Source organism: Oryza glaberrima, chromosome 4, assembly GCF_000147395.1.
Source record: "Oryza glaberrima chromosome 4, OglaRS2, whole genome shotgun sequence".
In the NCBI taxonomy this organism is placed as follows: Eukaryota; Viridiplantae; Streptophyta; class Magnoliopsida; order Poales; family Poaceae; genus Oryza; species Oryza glaberrima.
The window spans coordinates 31,437,688-31,453,847 of NC_068329.1; the positions used below are offsets into that span (position 1 = coordinate 31,437,688).

Genomic DNA, 16,160 nt, shown 5'->3' on the forward strand with positions numbered 1-16,160 from the left:
AACTTCCAACTTTTCTGTCACATCGTTCCAATTTCAACCAAACTTCCAACTCAAGCGTCCAGATGGCTCAGTACTTAAAAGTACAACAGTATCCCCAATTTCACCATGGTCATCCCAGAATGGGATCAGGAACAAGCACACGCACATATATTCTTCATGTTCAATGATCTTAATTCTCAAACCAATAGACCAAAAAAAGGGCGAAAGATTTTAACGGGAGCAATTCTGAATATGGGTATCCCTAGAGGACCATGTCCAACGTAAATGGCGCACCGCCTAGATCTCCTCCTCTTCAAAAGGGTCCCTCTCTGGGTAGTCCCCGACCTGCAAAGACCCAAAGACAACTGCTGAGTAACAGTACCAGTGTACAAACGCACAATCTAAACACAATACAAACCCATGGAAAAATACGCTTGATATTTGCACTGATGTTTTCTAACACCCAACAGGGCTATTCAAAAGCCACAATGCCACTTGAGATACTAAGAATATGCAATGCAACATGACCACATATCCACTATTACATGTTCCACTAATGCAAGCACACGGCGGTTACTCCTTGCATTCCAAAGAGTCAATTGAAGAAACACTAAACCCAAATGCAAACCATAATGTTAAGACCAATTTGCCAACTACTCCCGAGCAATTGTACTCCAAAAGAGAGGACTGGTTGGCATCTAGCCAGGAGAATATACCTTTACTTTCTCTGGCCTAACAATAGCTCCATGCCCTTGAGGACACTCGAAAAAGCGAATGCCTTTCACCCTACAGTATCAAAGAAGCAAGACATAATGTTACCAAGAGCTATTTGCCCATAGACCTGGTACTGTGCACCAGGCACAATATCTTCGGTACTAGCTAAAGAGAGTATGGTCAGGTAGCAAGCCAATCATCAGGAAAATATAGTGTATCATAAAATCGGCATGACAACTTATAGTGACAAATCAAATAATTAACACAAAAGGCCTTGTTTCTCATTGTGATGTTTTGTCAATAATATTATTAAAACTACTCCCTCCGTCCCAATATAAGTGCAACCTAGTACGGATGTGACATATTCTAGGACTACGAATCTGGATAGCTGCTAGGATAAGTCACATCTGTACTAGGTTGCACTTATATTGGGACGAAGGTAGTACTAACATTTTTATTGCTGGTTAAATATTCATACTGAATGTTATGGTGAAAAGTGATGATATTACAACTGTGTCTGCTTGGCGTTCCTCGACTTATACTGCAAAAGACAGATGCTAGTATTTTATCCCCTTTGGAGTTGATTAAATTGACCAATAAATATGTGTGAGCGGGCAAAAGAGCAAAACACTGCAACCTGAATTGGCAGTCATGAGAGCAATAAGTATGAGTTGTTCCTTATTGTGGTTTTTTGTCAATAAACTTACATGCCATCATGCTTTCCAAGTGGTTCATCATATTGGACTCCAACCCAAAATCCACGTCCAAGAGCTTCAGCTCTGCCAACAAATTTTACAGTACCCCTCTTAGCACCTGGCTCGACTTCACATCTATCACCCACCTGTGGCATAATTCTTCTATAATAAAGACAGCACAGAGAAAGATCGGCACAATTCCATACTAGATAAAAAAAAGAAGGCTTACAACCCAATTCGGAACTGAATAACGATGCATGAAATCAGTAGTGTCCCCTTTCATAGAAACAAAACTGGTTTTCAAAAATAAAAAGGCAACATAAAACAACTATTTTCTATTTATAATGACTGATATATGCAAACATGCCCAATAAATCACCAATATCATGGTCGGAATTCAAATTATTTATCATAAGAATGATACACATTCAGACAGTTGATAGGAGGATGCTACCGTTCTTTATGGAAAACTGCTATTCAAAAACATGGGAGATACTAGAACAAAACACACTGCTAGTCTTGTCGGTTGCTCCAATTCATAGCAATGAAGAAAAGACAAAGACAGCTAGTTTCAAGTTCATCCTCAAAGATGTCCACTTATTCCTTCAAGCTTGCCATGTTCACTAGAGCAATAGATTCATATACATCTCAAAAATCAGTGTTTTTTTAGAGGGACAAATTACAGTAACTGATGCGATGCCTAGCATGCTGTCTGAAACTGTAATATTCAATTGCACGACAGCATATCCAGTATTCTATTTACAGATGCATTTGGACAAGGGAGGATGTTGAGGGCAGTCTTGGAAATTTTTACGATGCAGTTCAAATTTCTATGGATTTGGATCCAAGTCCGCAAAAAACTCATGCGCACATTTCAAACAGGTCCTAAGGACCAGGGGTTGGGAATGCGGTAGGGGAAATAAATCACTGCATTACTAATTAAGCTATAAAACCAGCCTCGGAAAAATCAACACATATATATAAGAGATTAGCTAGCAATATCCCATAGTATGTGCCACAAGTTAATAGTGAACATGGGGGAACAAAATTTGCTGACCTTGATGTTGGCGCACAATTCCTCCATATGCTTGTCAGATTGCTAAAGAACACAAGAAGTAGAGTAAGCAAGGTGAAAAATAGGAACGGATAGCCAAAAACCTGAGGAAGCTTACTTGTTGTTTATCATCTGACGTAGGGTTTTTAAAGGCCATCTTTTCTTTGAATTTTCGAAAGTTTGCTGGCTCAGAACATAAGATGTTAGTAGTAAATAGTGGAGGTAATTAAGCCCTGTTTAGTTTCCAAAAAGTTTTTCCCAAAAACATCACATCGAATCTTTGAACACATGCATGAAGCATTAAATATAGATAAAAACAAAAACTAATTGCACAGTTAGGGGGGAAATTGCGAGATGAATCTTTTGAGCCTAATTAGTCCATGATTAGTCATAAGTGCTACAGTAACCCATATGTGCTAATGACGGATTAATTAGGCTCAAAAGATTCGTCTCGTGGTTTCCATGCGAGTTATGAAATTAGCTTTTTTATTCGTGTCCGAAAACCCCTTCCGACATCCGGTCAAACGTCCGATGTGACACCCAAAAATTTTCATTTCGTGAACTAAACGGGGCCTTAGTAAAAGGCAAAAGGGTAGCATCAACATAGGATTGCCATTGATGCAACATAACAAAAGCACTGGTATAGGAATTGAAGGCAGCAAGCACTATATATGGGGGGACTTACTATCAAGATTATTATATGCTTCATCTGAGATGGTGTACTTTTCAACAAGGGAAGTATCCTCCAACCAACCACCAGAGGTGATTGACGAAGGATCGAGATCGATAATGTGCAGACGGTACCTAAGGAGATGAGACGGGAGTGAGATTGGCAGAGGAGCGAGAAAGAGGAAAGCAGAGGCAGTAAGTTAAGTAACCCGTCGTATGGGGAGTAGGAGGCGAGGGTGGCGTCATCGTGGTCGAGGTCGGCGATCATGGCGCCGGTGTCGTCGCGGAGCTGGAGGCGCATGAAGGCAACGGATGTGCCGGTCTTCCTCCAGAGCTTGTCCTTGAGCGCCTCGACGGAGGTCTGCAGCCTAGAAATGACATGGGTCATTCATTGAATCATGAGGAGGAGGAGGTGAGACCTGACCTGCTTGGAGACGCGGATGTCGGAGGAGAAGGTGGAGAGGTTGGAGTGCGTGAGGAGGAGGAGGACGCTGTCGTCAGCCGGGAGATGCAGCTTGGACGAGGACGACGACATTATTACCGGAGATGGCCGCCGCCGCCGATCGGAGCTGAGCTGAGCTGCCTGCCGCCGGCTGTGGGGAAGGAAGGGAAGGGAATCAGGAACTCGTCGATCCCACAAAAAGAGTAGAGGAAGCAACGGGCCAACAATGGCCCAGGCCCAACATGCAGACCAGGCCCAATACCAGCAGCACATTTCCTTTTGTTTTGGTGGATATTTTCCTCCTCCTCTTCCTCGAGTCCTCCTCCACAGCAGCAGCTGCTTGTACCTATCCTCCACCACCACCAGCAGCGAGTCATGGCGGCCATGGCGATGGTGTCCGTGCAACTCACAGTCGCGGCGAGGCCCCTGCGCTCCCGCCGCGCGCTCTCCGTCTTCACCTGCGCCGCACCCCCGAGGCAGCGGCCTCCTCCAGGCCCAACCAAGCACCGCCGCCTCCGCCACGACGCCGACGCGCAGCCTCCCAGGAAGCGAGGTCATCCTCCTCCTCCTCCTCCCAGGCGCACCCGCACCCGGGGCCCTCCTGCTCGCCCCCAACAATCCTACACTGACGACGACGAGGAAGAGGACGACCAAGACGAGGAGGAGGGGAGCTTCGGTGGGGGCACCCGGGCTGCCGCCATGCCCAAGCCGCCCGCGGGCTTCGTGCTGGACGACCAGGGAAGGTGCATCGCCGCCGCCTCCAAGCGCATCGTCACCATCGTCAGTCTATACAGCTTTTCCTCCTCTTTAGCATTACATTTTCATTTTCATGCCAACATCTTTTCCCTTCTTCTGCGGAGCAGATTGATGACACCAACAACCGGCCCTTGGAGTGCATCATCAGGAGGGTGTTCCGAAGCACACTAGACCACGACTGCATGCTCCTTTGCCCAGTTGACATGTATTCTACTAATTGCAACTCACTTATTAGTCACTAACTAGGCATATGCATCTTCCTCAATTTTCTCTAGCTGCCACTCAAACCCCCCTCCCCCCTCCCATTCTGATCCTTGTCTCTTTCAGGCCTGTGCAGGTCCTTAAGAGCGCCAATTTCAGTGGCTGGATTGCTGTATGTATCTAATCCTCTCACTGCCTTCCATTTTCATCAATCACGCCAATATCATTCATCACACACACTGCCATGCATACATACAGAGACTGCTTTATTTCCTACCCATATAGTTCCAATTGGAATAGATAGCGTTTCCTCATCTTTATCCATCGCATCATGCATAATTTCTTTTCTTTTCTATGTATATGTAGGTTGATGATGACCAGATTAAGGAAATCATTCCATCCGTTGCATATGCCCTCGCTAGAGTGCATATGCACTTTGTAGAGAGTGGGTAAGGATCATATAAGCCCCAAATCATCTACCCTTCCTGTCGAACTGACAAATATCAGGGTATTCCATTCTTCTTGCTTATTGCTTCCATAACACTATGATCGCTGGCTGGCTTTTCCAGATTTTGTTATACAGCACGGGGTGGCTTTTGCTTTCCTGAAGACGCGATTCAAGAATTTCATGGTAACCAAAGGAACTAACATGCTACTAACTACCCTATTTGCACAAAAGGTTCTGATGATATCTTCTCACTGAAAAGGCTTTTTTTTTCCAACCGTTGTACAAAATAGAAATGTTACTATACTTGTATGATTGACATACCCATGATATAATTGTCTTTTGCACCAGATATTTGCACATGTATGCCTTTTGAATTTCATGCCTAATGCTTACAAAAAATCTAGAAACATAAAGGTAACTTTTAGTTGAAGGACTGGACAACTAGCATATGCAATTGAAACATCTCTTTGAAGCATGCAGCATGTTATGTCTCTTGTTTGATCATTTTTGCACTTCATTGTTGTGTTCATAATTCATATTAATATGCAGATTCTGGTGACGGCGGTGATAGTGTACCTTTTGAAGGTGTAGAGATTTGTTGTTTCAATTTGGTGAGAAAAATGGCTTTGTATCGACATAGTTTCAGAAATTAATGGATCGCTAAATATTCCTTGGTATTTTGTTGATTTGCACATGCTTGAGAATATGTATTTGCTGATATTCCTGGCATCGGCAGGATGGCGCACATTATATGATTTATACACCAGTTGATCCTCTTCTGTTCGTTGCAGTGAAGGTATGTTGGTTGTTCTTCAACTTGTTGAGACATTCCAAGCTAAACTTGTTGAGGCATTGTGCCTGAAAACATACGCCCTTTGTGCAGGATAAAGATGGCGTGCTACGCATTGCTGAAGATGTAAGCAAATATTTAATGCTATACTGACGTGATTCTTTCGAAGTTAAATTATAATGACGGGTAAGGATGCCCTCTGTGAACAGGAACTCATGGACGACCCTGCTGTTGTCGGTGCCATAGACGAAGAGACAGAATTCACAGCTTTGGTGGTAAGAGTAGACACCTACTACTTGTTAGTTTGATCATTTACATTCTTATGTGCAAGTTTTTTACATCTACATGTGGATGTGGTGCAGGAGGAGGAAGAGGCCCTTCTTGAATCGGTGCTGGGTGAAAGATGACCATGCCGCGGCCTGTATTGATGGTCGATCAGAGGCGGAGACTGCAATGGTGGGCGTCCATCGATCATCATTCCCACCCACCAATTAAGTAGCAGAAGCAAGCTCCCCGCAAAAAAAAAAAAAAAAAAAAAAGAAAAGGTAGCAGAAGCAAGCTAAGATAGACTGCGAGAAGATTTGTACTACAACCAACAATAGGGATATATATAGAAAGGAGCACTGTGATGTTAGATGTGCAAAGTAGCTTGAACTAGGGACTCATATTAAGCTGCTTCTCTCCGATGAAGCTTGCAAACTCAGTCTGTTGTTCTTGCTGGCCTCGCATGATGGTGATCTTGCACTTGTTTAGGGGTACTAGTACCATAGCCCTTCTTGGGACGGAGGGAGTATTTTGCTGGGCTGGCACTGGCATCGCATGATGTTTGCAGTCTTTTTCTTCTTCTTCTCTTCTCTTTTCTTAAAGAAGGAACGTCACTGCCATTGGACGGTGAAGAAGAAGAAGCGTCATTCGATCTATACTTCTGTCTCTCGCTAAGGATCCCGGTCAGGTTAGGTTGCGCTATCCGCAGATACTTTCTTTACCCATAGAAAGTCTTTGCCGAATTGCAGCAGTAAGCTAGTCTAGTTGTCGGCCTCGGCCAAAGCTGAGAAACCATTAGCTAGCCTTCATTTCTAGCAAGACTTGCTGGTACGCATACGTAACTTAAATCTCCATCATCTCTCTAGATCAGGCACAGCCAGACAGCAAAATCAGCAGATGGCATGCCACATCGACTTGTTACAAGATGGAACCATCATCTCTTGCATCCTTGGAAACCATTAGCCTTATTTACAAATAATAAACAAGACGGCAATATGAGACTGCATAAGATAAGAGCCATGGGCATGATACGGCAATATGACTCAGTCTTCACGGTTTGTACAAAAGGGGAGTGGTAGGAAGACAGACTATGCATAGGAGATGATAAACAGGAGCAGCAGCATTTAGAGTAATCCTTCCCCTTCAGCTCGTGCAAGTTTATTTATTTCGTCAAGACTCATAAATATGACATCTCAGCAAATAGAAAATATTTTCAGACCTTGTATTCCCATTTTATCTGTTTAACTTTTTGTTGAAGCATAATTTATCAGTTTTAAGGCTATATGGTAGTCTAGATGTATATCAAATTAATACTAGCAGTTTACTGTAACACCAATAACAAACTTTTCCTTTTTCTTGTGGTCATGCATATACATCTGACATATTTAATTCGAAAAATTCAGAAGCAATATATATAGAGATGGGTATACACAAAGATGCCATATCTATCACTGCACAGCGGATGTGGATGGTATAAGACCGAAACCTACTTTCTCACCATGATCTCCATCCTCATGAGGAGCGTATACTGTGGGTCCGTGATGCCCAAACTCCAAAAACCAGGAACCAAAACACAAACAAGATCGCCCAACATCGCATAGATCCATATTGGATCCTTGGGAAAACCTGCAAACATAGAAGATAATGGATCACTCTATGGCCATCACAGAAACCATGCCAAAAGCAGGAATCCTCTCAATATATGCAATCAGTCAAAGTCAACATGTGGCAATGCAGTGAAACATATCATTAGAAAACAATCATTTACTTACAAATCTCAGGGAGATTATTATAGTCAACGCACATAAACCTCCAAGAAGCATGTGAAGACAAATCACAGCAGCTTTCTGCAAAGAAATTAAAACAAAACCATTCTTCTCAGTGATGTTTGATCCATGGAAGATTCTTAATTGCAAATTGTGTGAGATGAGAGGGTGTTAATTAGTTGACAATAATGCATAGAGAAAGACTGAGAAATGAAAGAAATTTGCATGTCACACATAATATTCCATGGATAATTGAACACGATGAGAACGCAACCTGATGGTATTATAAGGCACAGCTGCATCTATTTTTCTACTTAAGCCTGTCTACCTTATATCTCTAAAAATCGATCAAGAGCATTTGCCATACAATGTTTGGATAAAGACCACAAACATGATATGTTGCATTGTGCTAGCCGGTACCATACTTTCATAAGAGAAGGACGTGAGACATATCATCAGATACACGGTGTGTATTAGTTAGGACAAAGCAGTAACAGGCATAGATATTTAAGCCGCACACCACTTTCGGAAGATAAATGGACATTAAGATATGAATTATAAGATGGAGCTTTATGCATCAAAGTATTCTTTTTTGCATTATGACATCTTAAAACTGACTCTGCAACTAAATGTGTAACTGTGCTGAACATAGACTAAAGGGGGTCTGTGCTTGCAAGATAATAAGTTTCAAGAGATTCGAATGATCCTAACATAAAGTGTTGAAAAGTGTGGAATCAAGTTGTAGTTTCCAAATGACAGAGGTCACAGGTAAGAACAAAGCAGTTTGGAGATCAAACTTACCTTACCAACATGTGGAGCAACTAACCATGCAAGAACAATAACACCTAGGCCAATGGCAAGAAACACTCCAGTACCCTCCAAACTCCATCTTGTGTGTACTACTGTTGTTACCACAGCACCATGGTGTATAGAATTATTACTTGGACTAGCAGGTGTTTGTTCGGTTTGGCCCTGAGAAATAGCGAGGTGTGAATTTTGAGGGTTGAACCATGAGGATATCTCGGAGAGGCGCTGTCTGCGTATCGCGGCGACAGCGTCTGGATCGACACCTGAATCTGCCCCATAATGCAAGTAAGAGAGGTCTCCAGTGGAAGTCCTTTCCCTGAGAGCTTCATATTCCTTCAAGGAGGCGAGGACCTTATTGAAATCCGCAGGCCTTACATTTACAGCGACATGTCCGCAAATCTCGCATACAGTAGAACCATGGGTGATGAACCACTTGAGTGCGCAGGCGTAATGCGCAAGAGCAAGGTCGTTCTTGCAGGAGCATCCTAGATCCATGAGATGGTGGTGGTGATGCAGAGGGCCTGATTCCAGGTCGGTGGTGGCGGCGGTGCAGACAAAAATCTCGCCGCGGGGGCTTACGAACTCGAGGACATTGTTGTTGGTGGCGGTGGCGGTAGCAACATCATCTGCATCTTCATCTGGAGAAGAAGGCGGCGGTAGAATGCCTAAGAAAGCAAGGGCGGAGTGTCCTCTGAGATCAGGCTCGACACAGTGACAGACTCGGCAAAGTCTGTCGGTGCTATCATCTGCATCTGCAACTGAGCCTGAGGACGGCGGGTCGTCCTCCACCTTGAGCCCCATCTCATCTTTATCTATCCATCTGACCGCGTGATCATCTCATCTCCCGGTGCCCTTGTCCTAGTAATCTATCTGATGAATCTACACCGAGCGAATCAAGCGTCTAGAGAGAGGAGGGAGGGATAGGGCAAGCCCAAACGAACCTCGTCTCGTCTCGTCTCAAGTAAAGGATTGATGGTGCGACTGCGAGCGAGGGCGATCCGAGAAGCGGAAGCAAGGCACCTCGGTGGATGATGAGTCAGATTGAATCGCGATTTGCTTGCTCCTTGTGCGATCGAGTTGCGAGCCAGACGATGGATGGACTCGACTACTGCCGCGCGGCGCCGGTGGGGAACGGAATCTAGCGGCTGGGTCCACCCTTCTTCTCTTCTCCTCTCTTCTCTACTACTACTGGTACGACTACAGCTGTCCCTCCCTCCGCGTTGGCAAAATCTCTCAATTTATATTTTACTAGAGAAAAAAAAGAAAAAAGGACTCATGTGTTGTAACCGCTAAAGCCTATTTTAATTTTATTATTGTCATATGGTTTAGTTATGGAGAATTGCAAATATATCACTACTTTCACCCCTAACTTGAAATAGCCATTAGAAAAACATAACTTGTAAATTTGCCACTTAAGTTGGTCCACCGTGCTTTCACATGCCATCGTTGTCTGAACTAGCGCAATTAAGAGGCAAAAAGAATACGTAAACTATATTAAAAAACAAAACAACTTAATAATATTATTTTGCCCTCTAATAGACTAGAGTCATCGATGTCTTTCCATGCTCCTCTATCTCGACCGCATTGCCCTGAATAACCATTCCCCTTCTCTCTCTCCATAGGGTCCCTAGATCCCAAATCCTCTCACCCCCTCTAAATCGAGAGCAGATCAATCAAAAATCGGTTGCACTGAAGCGAGTGACTAGAATAAGGCCCTGTTTAGATGGGACTAAAACTTTTAAGTTCCTATCACATCGGATGTTTAGACACTAATTATAAATATTAAACGTAGACTATTAATAAAACTCATTCATAATCTTGAACTAATTCGCGAGACGAATCTATCGAGCCTAATTAATTTATGATTAGCCTATGTGATGCGACAATAAACATTCTCTAATTATGAATTAATTAGGCTTAAAAATTTTGTCTTGTGAATTAGCTTTCATTTATATAATTAGCTTTGTAAGTAGCATATATTTAATACTTTAAATTAATGTCTAAATATAGGGAATAAAGTTAAGTGCCTGATCCAAACACCACCTAAAAGAGTTCTTGGAGATTGGTTTTGGCTGGTATGGCAGCAAAACGATCTATGGCTTGGAGACATGCACTGCAACAGCAGGTGAGGACAACAGCTGGCGGTGGCAGCAACAGGTGGTGGCGGAGGCGGCGGCAGCAGCACCATCAACAGGCAACAGCGGCAATAGACAGCGCTAACAAGCAGACTGCAATAGCAGCAGGCGGCAGCAGCAAGCAACAACACTACATCAGCAACAAGAGCAGCATAAGAAATGGAGTACCAAGGAACGGAACATACTCTGCAGCATTAGAGGGAAGGGGAAGGAGAATAAAATTCGGTTAGCATATCCATTTGATATGCTATGGAGCCTTAGTCGAATGTTTCTTATCTTTTGTTTATTGCCTCAGATGCTGTAATGTTTTATGTCTTGTTCTTGCATTTTTTGGCAGGGGTATCCTTGTACTAATTTTCATGAAAATAACCCTTCTAACGCTGTTAGCTCAAGCCGTCTTTCCCTGAATAAATTCCTTTTTTTCATCATCCTATCTAACCCACTAAATCCTAAAACTCAATATGTAAAGATATCACATCATCATTCATTAACAAGATTGTTACTTGCTTCGTTTCAAGTTATAAGACGTTTTGACTTTGATCAAAGTGAAACTACTTCAAATTTGACAGACAAATATATACCAAATTAGTTTCATTAAATCAATAATTAAATATATTTTCATAATAAATTTGTCTTGGGTTGAAAATATTATTATATTTTCTACAAACTTAGTTAAATTTGGAGCAGATTGACTTTGACCAAAGTTAAAACGTCTTATAACCTTGAATGGAGCGAGCACTGTTTAGGCCAAGGCCAATATGACGGCCTAAACTCTTGAGACCTCATCAAAAATGCAAATATAGTAAGTACGGGTATGTAACGGGTATTTAAAACTTGAGAATAGATTTATCTGATATTTTAAAATAACTTCTATATAAAAATATTTTTTACGAAATACAATATTTAAAAGCATGAAAAATGTGTTAACAAAAAGGCGAGGTAAAATTTATATGTTAATTAGAAAAGAAGGAATTCTTAGGCTCGGTGAAACTTTGACCCAATATAGAGTTGGAGCAAGTAATTCATGGTTTTAGGAACAGGAGAATAGGACGTCCGTGACAGCGGCAACCACCACCTTCTGCACACGCACACTGCTGGATGAAGGTTGGACAATCATCAAATTATTATTGCTAATTGATAATAATAATAATTAATAAAGACATCTCCTCTTGGCTCTTTTACTGTTTGATATGGTTTATAATCGTCGGTCGATTTCTTCGTCTCATCTTCTGATAATTTACTCCAGTTTACTGCTGCCTGCGGATTCCAATTCCGAGCATCGCACCTCCATCGGTCGTCGACGAATTCCTTCTTGGCCCAGAAACAACACACACACTCAAATCTGGATCCATCAATTTCTTCTTTAAGGTATATATACAGTACAGAGAGTGCTCGATTGATTTCACTCCGCTTCTTCTTCTTCTTCCTCCTCCTTGATTTAGTTGTTTGCTCGATCGATGGATTGATTGTCACTGTCTGTTTAGCAATCAAGCTAGCTACGAACAGGAATGTAGTACTAATCTGCATCGATCAGTGCCTCTAATCTTCTTCTTCTTCTCTTGTAACCAGCAGCAGGAGCAAGCAATCCCCCTCTCCTCTCTGAGAGAGATGGCGTTTGGCAGCCACACGCGCCTGGATGTGAGGCGGGCGCAGCAGCACTCCTCATTCTGCTCCCCCTCCTCCGCCGCCGCCGTCTTGGTGGCGCTGGCCTTGGTCGCCGTCTGGATGGCCTCTTCCACGCTCGTCACCCCCGCGGATTTCTCCCCCTTCCGCCCCACAACCACAACCGCTCGACCTCGGAATCGGATGGATCCTGTGACTGTTGAAGAGGACGCCGACGACCCTCCTCCACTCACACTCACACAGACTGAGACCGGACCCGGAGGGGATAATGGCTCCCACTCCCACTCCCCCTCCCTGGAGACCGCTACAGAGGCAGACCCTCAAGCTGCACAGTCCAACAGCAACACCAAGGACACTCCCCACAATAAGCAGCAGCAGACTGCGTCGCCCACCCCCAGCAGCTATGCTTGGAAGCTCTGCAATACTGAGGCTGGTCCAGATTACATCCCATGCCTCGACAATCTCCAAGCCATCCGCAACCTTCGGACGACCAAGCACTATGAACACCGAGAAAGGCATTGCCCCCAACACCCTCCTACCTGCCTCGTCCCTCTTCCAAATGGCTACACAAATCCAATTAGGTGGCCTAACAGCAGAGATCAGGTCTAACTTTGCTATCTTGCCTTATCATTACCACTACTCCTAGCCCTAGAATGATTCATTTACTTTGTGTTTGCTTGATGCAGATATGGTACAACAATGTCCCGCATACTAAGCTGGTAGAATACAAGGGTCATCAGAACTGGGTTAAGGTCTCCGGGGAGTACCTCACCTTTCCGGGAGGAGGAACTCAGTTCAAACATGGCGCATTGCACTACATTGATTTCATTCAGGAGGTAATGTTCCTCAGTTTTTTGTGTGTGTCAACAGGCGTTATTGTTGTGCAACACAACCATTCGTTACAACATTTCTAACAAGTTGACAAATTATAACCGTAAACCTTTTACATTGTTAGAACAAATATTACAAATTGCTAATGATTGTTGAGTAGGTGCCTCAACCAAATTCCTTTGGAATCAAACTACATATCAGCAACGTTGCTTCTAGTTAAGCAGAATGTAGCTCTTTTCTTCTTTCCTGCAAAAAGAATAATCCAATAGATTTCGTTATTCAAATGTGGTGGTTACATAAGTACGATCGAGCTTGTTCAACTAACATGTCTGATTCTTCTATGCAGGCAAAGAAGGACATAGCATGGGGGAAACAAACTCGTGTGGTTTTAGATGTTGGTTGCGGAGTTGCCAGCTTTGGAGGATATTTATTTGATAGAGATGTTCTTACCATGTCGTTTGCACCTAAAGATGAGCATGAAGCCCAGGTGCAGTTTGCTCTTGAGAGAGGAATCCCTGCTATATCAGCAGTTATGGGTACAAAAAGGCTTCCATTCCCCGGCAGGGTCTTCGACGTTGTTCATTGTGCGCGCTGTAGGGTACCATGGCATATTGAAGGTGCTTTCTGTCACAAGGAACCTCTTCCTGTACAATATCATACCTACCTTTTGTGTTACCCTTGTTTGACGTATATTAATATCAAACCTACCTTTTGTGTTACCCTTGTTTGACGTATATTTGTGTTTTTTCTTAGGTGGTAAGCTCTTGCTAGAACTGGATAGACTGTTGCGTCCTGGTGGCTACTTTGTGTGGTCTGCCACTCCTGTGTACCAGAAGCTGCCAGAAGATGTTGAAATATGGGAAGGTAAATTTATTGGAGCTCTCTTACATTCAGAATTTCGCGTTCTTGGATATGCTATTGGTGGTATCTTGAGCCTGGACAGTTCCTAGACTCCATGCCAACTGAATTATTGTAATGAAATAGCGTATTGTATTATTATTTTTTTTTAAAAAAAAAGAGAGAAAGAAATAGTGTGTGCTATTCACTACCTAATAGTTATGCTTGTTGTGCATTGTTCCAGCAATGTCTACTCTAACAAGGTCGATGTGTTGGGAAATGGTCAATAAAGTGAAGGATAGGGTAAATAGAGTGGGTATAGCAATTTTCAGAAAGCCAACGGATAATAGCTGTTATGAGGCAAGATCAGCAGCAAACCCTCCAATCTGTGGAGAGTATGATGATCCTGATGCTGCCTGGTAAGTGTTTTAGCTGGTTATATCTTCATTCTTGGGTACTGGTTACCAAATCTTGTACCTAACTTTTAGGTTCATTCATTCCCTTGTTGTCATTCAGGAACATATCATTGCAGTCATGCGTGCATAGGTTGCCCACTGATCCTGCCATCCGTGGTTCACAGTGGCCGGTGGAATGGCCATTGAGGTTGGAGAAACCACCTTACTGGCTGAAAAACTCTGAGGCTGGTGTCTATGGGAAGCCTGCCACTGAGGATTTTCAAGCAGACTATGAGCACTGGAAGCAGGTCATAAGCAATTCATATATGAATGACTTGGGCATTGATTGGTCAGCTGTTAGAAATGTTATGGACATGAAAGCCGCATATGGAGGGTATGCCATAGCACTCGCATCACTTCTTCGTTGCCTTCTTTTTTTTCAATGCCTATCTAGTGTTTTTTTAATAAAAAAAGATTTACATGCCCATCTAGATCTAGTTCTTTCCATGCATTTTTTAATTTTTCTTTAATTGCAATCTATGTTGGTAGATTATTCTGAAGCAAAAGGATGCATCTATTGTGTTATATCCCATTTGATTTCTTGAATCCACTTCCTCTTGTAGGTTTGCGGCAGCTTTGCGAGATCTGAAGCTGTGGGTTATGAATGTTATTCCAATTGATTCACCTGACACACTTCCAATTATATATGAGCGTGGGTTGTTTGGAATCTACCATGATTGGTGTGAGTCATTTAGCACCTACCCCAGAACCTATGATCTTCTGCACGCGAACCATCTTTTCTCCAAGATTAAAAAGAGGTACAATCTCGATCTTTCCGTAAATGTGAACACAAAACCAAAGATATATGTAAGATATATGTGAAGGTTGTCACTTTGTTTATTGATTGGTGCTGCCAATGAACAAAACTAATTTTCCTGCTGAGCATGCGTCCTTTGTGTGTGTAAATTTTGCCACTGCATCGCCTATGGTTTTAGTATCATTTTGGTAGCACTGGCACTGGTGCACAATATAGCAATGTGACCAAGAGTTTGTATGGCTGTGCTGAGAGAAGAATAATGTGGTACATGTAATGTAACTGAGATGTTGTTGGATGACAGTGACAGGTGTAAACTAGTGGCAGTGATGGTGGAGGTGGATCGAATACTGAGGCCAGGAGGCAGGCTAATTGTTAGAGATAGTATGGAGACAATGCATGAAGTGGAGTCTATGGCAAAATCGCTACACTGGGAGGTCCGCAAGTCTTACTCCCAGGACAATGAAGGTTTGCTGTTTGTTGAGAAGACGATGTGGCGACCAAATGAAGTTGAAGCTAAGCTATGACGTACCATACCAGCACCACCGTTATGATAGCTCTGACACTGAAACCCTTGGAAGAGGAAAACAAAAGTAGCCAAGTGGGGGATGCACAGTAAGCTATATATATAGTGGGTTTTTGTAGGGGTATACTTGGATTTTGGGAGAAGCTGTAATGTGTTTTTTTTTTTTTTTTTGCGTGGGATGATACATTAGCAACTAATGCATGGTGATGATCCATGTTGAGGCTGGCAAGTTTAACATACATGCATCGCTCTTTGTAGAGTTGTAGCATAAGATAGTAGAATTTGTGTGGAAATTGCTGAAGCAGCTGTTTGGCGTTGTCAACTTGTGGATGCATGCCTTTGTAGGAGGAGGAAGGCGAAGCAGAGGAGTCGTGGATGATCTGATGGGAGTTGGCGTTGCAATTGCACAAGGCG

The 16,160-nt window shown here is 42.9% G+C and overlaps 4 protein-coding genes across 7 annotated transcripts; 2 read left to right on the forward strand and 2 right to left on the reverse strand.

Moving 5' to 3' along the window:
- Positions 1-276: 276 nt before the first annotated feature.
- Positions 277-3,646, reverse strand: LOC127770971 (tubulin-folding cofactor B). Its single transcript, XM_052296729.1, has 4 exons — positions 3,536-3,646; positions 3,321-3,472; positions 696-765; positions 277-324 (listed from the first exon to the last, which is right to left on the reverse strand). The coding sequence occupies exons 1-4, from the start codon at positions 3,644-3,646 to the stop codon at positions 277-279; spliced, it is 381 nt and encodes a 126-aa protein (XP_052152689.1).
- A 208-nt stretch (positions 3,647-3,854) lies between these two features.
- Positions 3,855-6,294, forward strand: LOC127770268 (uncharacterized). Its single transcript, XM_052295931.1, has 10 exons — positions 3,855-4,333; positions 4,417-4,514; positions 4,637-4,682; positions 4,877-4,959; positions 5,080-5,141; positions 5,508-5,569; positions 5,695-5,754; positions 5,842-5,874; positions 5,958-6,023; positions 6,111-6,294. Exons 1-10 carry the CDS (start codon positions 3,929-3,931, stop codon positions 6,153-6,155), a joined length of 960 nt encoding a protein of 319 aa, XP_052151891.1. The 5' UTR covers positions 3,855-3,928; the 3' UTR covers positions 6,156-6,294.
- Positions 6,295-6,429: 135 nt separating this feature from the next.
- Positions 6,430-9,782, reverse strand: LOC127770266 (uncharacterized). The gene is made up of 3 exons (XM_052295930.1): positions 8,580-9,782; positions 7,785-7,859; positions 6,430-7,638 (listed from the first exon to the last, which is right to left on the reverse strand). The coding sequence occupies exons 1-3, from the start codon at positions 9,384-9,386 to the stop codon at positions 7,525-7,527; spliced, it is 996 nt and encodes a 331-aa protein (XP_052151890.1). The 5' UTR covers positions 9,387-9,782; the 3' UTR covers positions 6,430-7,524.
- A 1,994-nt stretch (positions 9,783-11,776) lies between these two features.
- LOC127771745 (probable methyltransferase PMT26) lies at positions 11,777-16,047 on the forward strand. Of its 4 annotated transcripts, none has more exons than XM_052297674.1 (10): positions 11,777-11,824; positions 11,967-12,088; positions 12,290-12,946; positions 13,030-13,179; positions 13,521-13,791; positions 13,928-14,038; positions 14,256-14,430; positions 14,528-14,800; positions 15,030-15,224; positions 15,525-16,047. In XM_052297674.1, exons 3-10 carry the CDS (start codon positions 12,329-12,331, stop codon positions 15,745-15,747), a joined length of 2,016 nt encoding a protein of 671 aa, XP_052153634.1. In that variant the 5' UTR covers positions 11,777-11,824; positions 11,967-12,088; positions 12,290-12,328; the 3' UTR covers positions 15,748-16,047. The 4 variants fall into 4 exon arrangements, with proteins under 4 accessions (XP_052153634.1, XP_052153637.1, XP_052153635.1 ...); XM_052297677.1 differs by having other exon boundaries at positions 12,293-12,946; XM_052297675.1 differs by lacking the exon at positions 11,777-11,824 and having other exon boundaries at positions 11,877-12,088; positions 15,531-16,047.
- The last annotated feature ends 113 nt before the right edge of the window (positions 16,048-16,160 follow it).

Coding starts and splice junctions, on each gene's coding strand:
- LOC127770971 (XM_052296729.1), bottom strand. CDS start 3,646: ATGTCGTCGTCCTCGTCCAAGCTGCATCTCCCGGCTGACGACAGCGTC. Junction 766..3,320: donor TCCTACTCCCCATACGACGG/GTTACTTAACTT, acceptor TTGATACTGTAG/GGTGAAAGGCATTCGCTTTT. Junction 325..695: donor TTAGGCCAGAGAAAGTAAAG/GTATATTCTCCT, acceptor GGGTCTTTGCAG/GTCGGGGACTACCCAGAGAG.
- LOC127770268 (XM_052295931.1), top strand. CDS start 3,929: ATGGCGGCCATGGCGATGGTGTCCGTGCAACTCACAGTCGCGGCGAGG. Junction 5,142..5,507: donor CGCGATTCAAGAATTTCATG/GTAACCAAAGGA, acceptor ATTAATATGCAG/ATTCTGGTGACGGCGGTGAT. Junction 5,755..5,841: donor TTCTGTTCGTTGCAGTGAAG/GTATGTTGGTTG, acceptor CCCTTTGTGCAG/GATAAAGATGGCGTGCTACG.
- LOC127770266 (XM_052295930.1), bottom strand. CDS start 9,386: ATGGGGCTCAAGGTGGAGGACGACCCGCCGTCCTCAGGCTCAGTTGCA. Junction 7,860..8,579: donor TTGCTCCACATGTTGGTAAG/GTAAGTTTGATC, acceptor ATTTCTTTGCAG/AAAGCTGCTGTGATTTGTCT. Junction 7,639..7,784: donor TAATAATCTCCCTGAGATTT/GTAAGTAAATGA, acceptor CTATGTTTGCAG/GTTTTCCCAAGGATCCAATA.
- LOC127771745 (XM_052297674.1), top strand. CDS start 12,329: ATGGCGTTTGGCAGCCACACGCGCCTGGATGTGAGGCGGGCGCAGCAG. Junction 14,039..14,255: donor AGATGTTGAAATATGGGAAG/GTAAATTTATTG, acceptor GCATTGTTCCAG/CAATGTCTACTCTAACAAGG. Junction 14,431..14,527: donor GATGATCCTGATGCTGCCTG/GTAAGTGTTTTA, acceptor GTTGTCATTCAG/GAACATATCATTGCAGTCAT.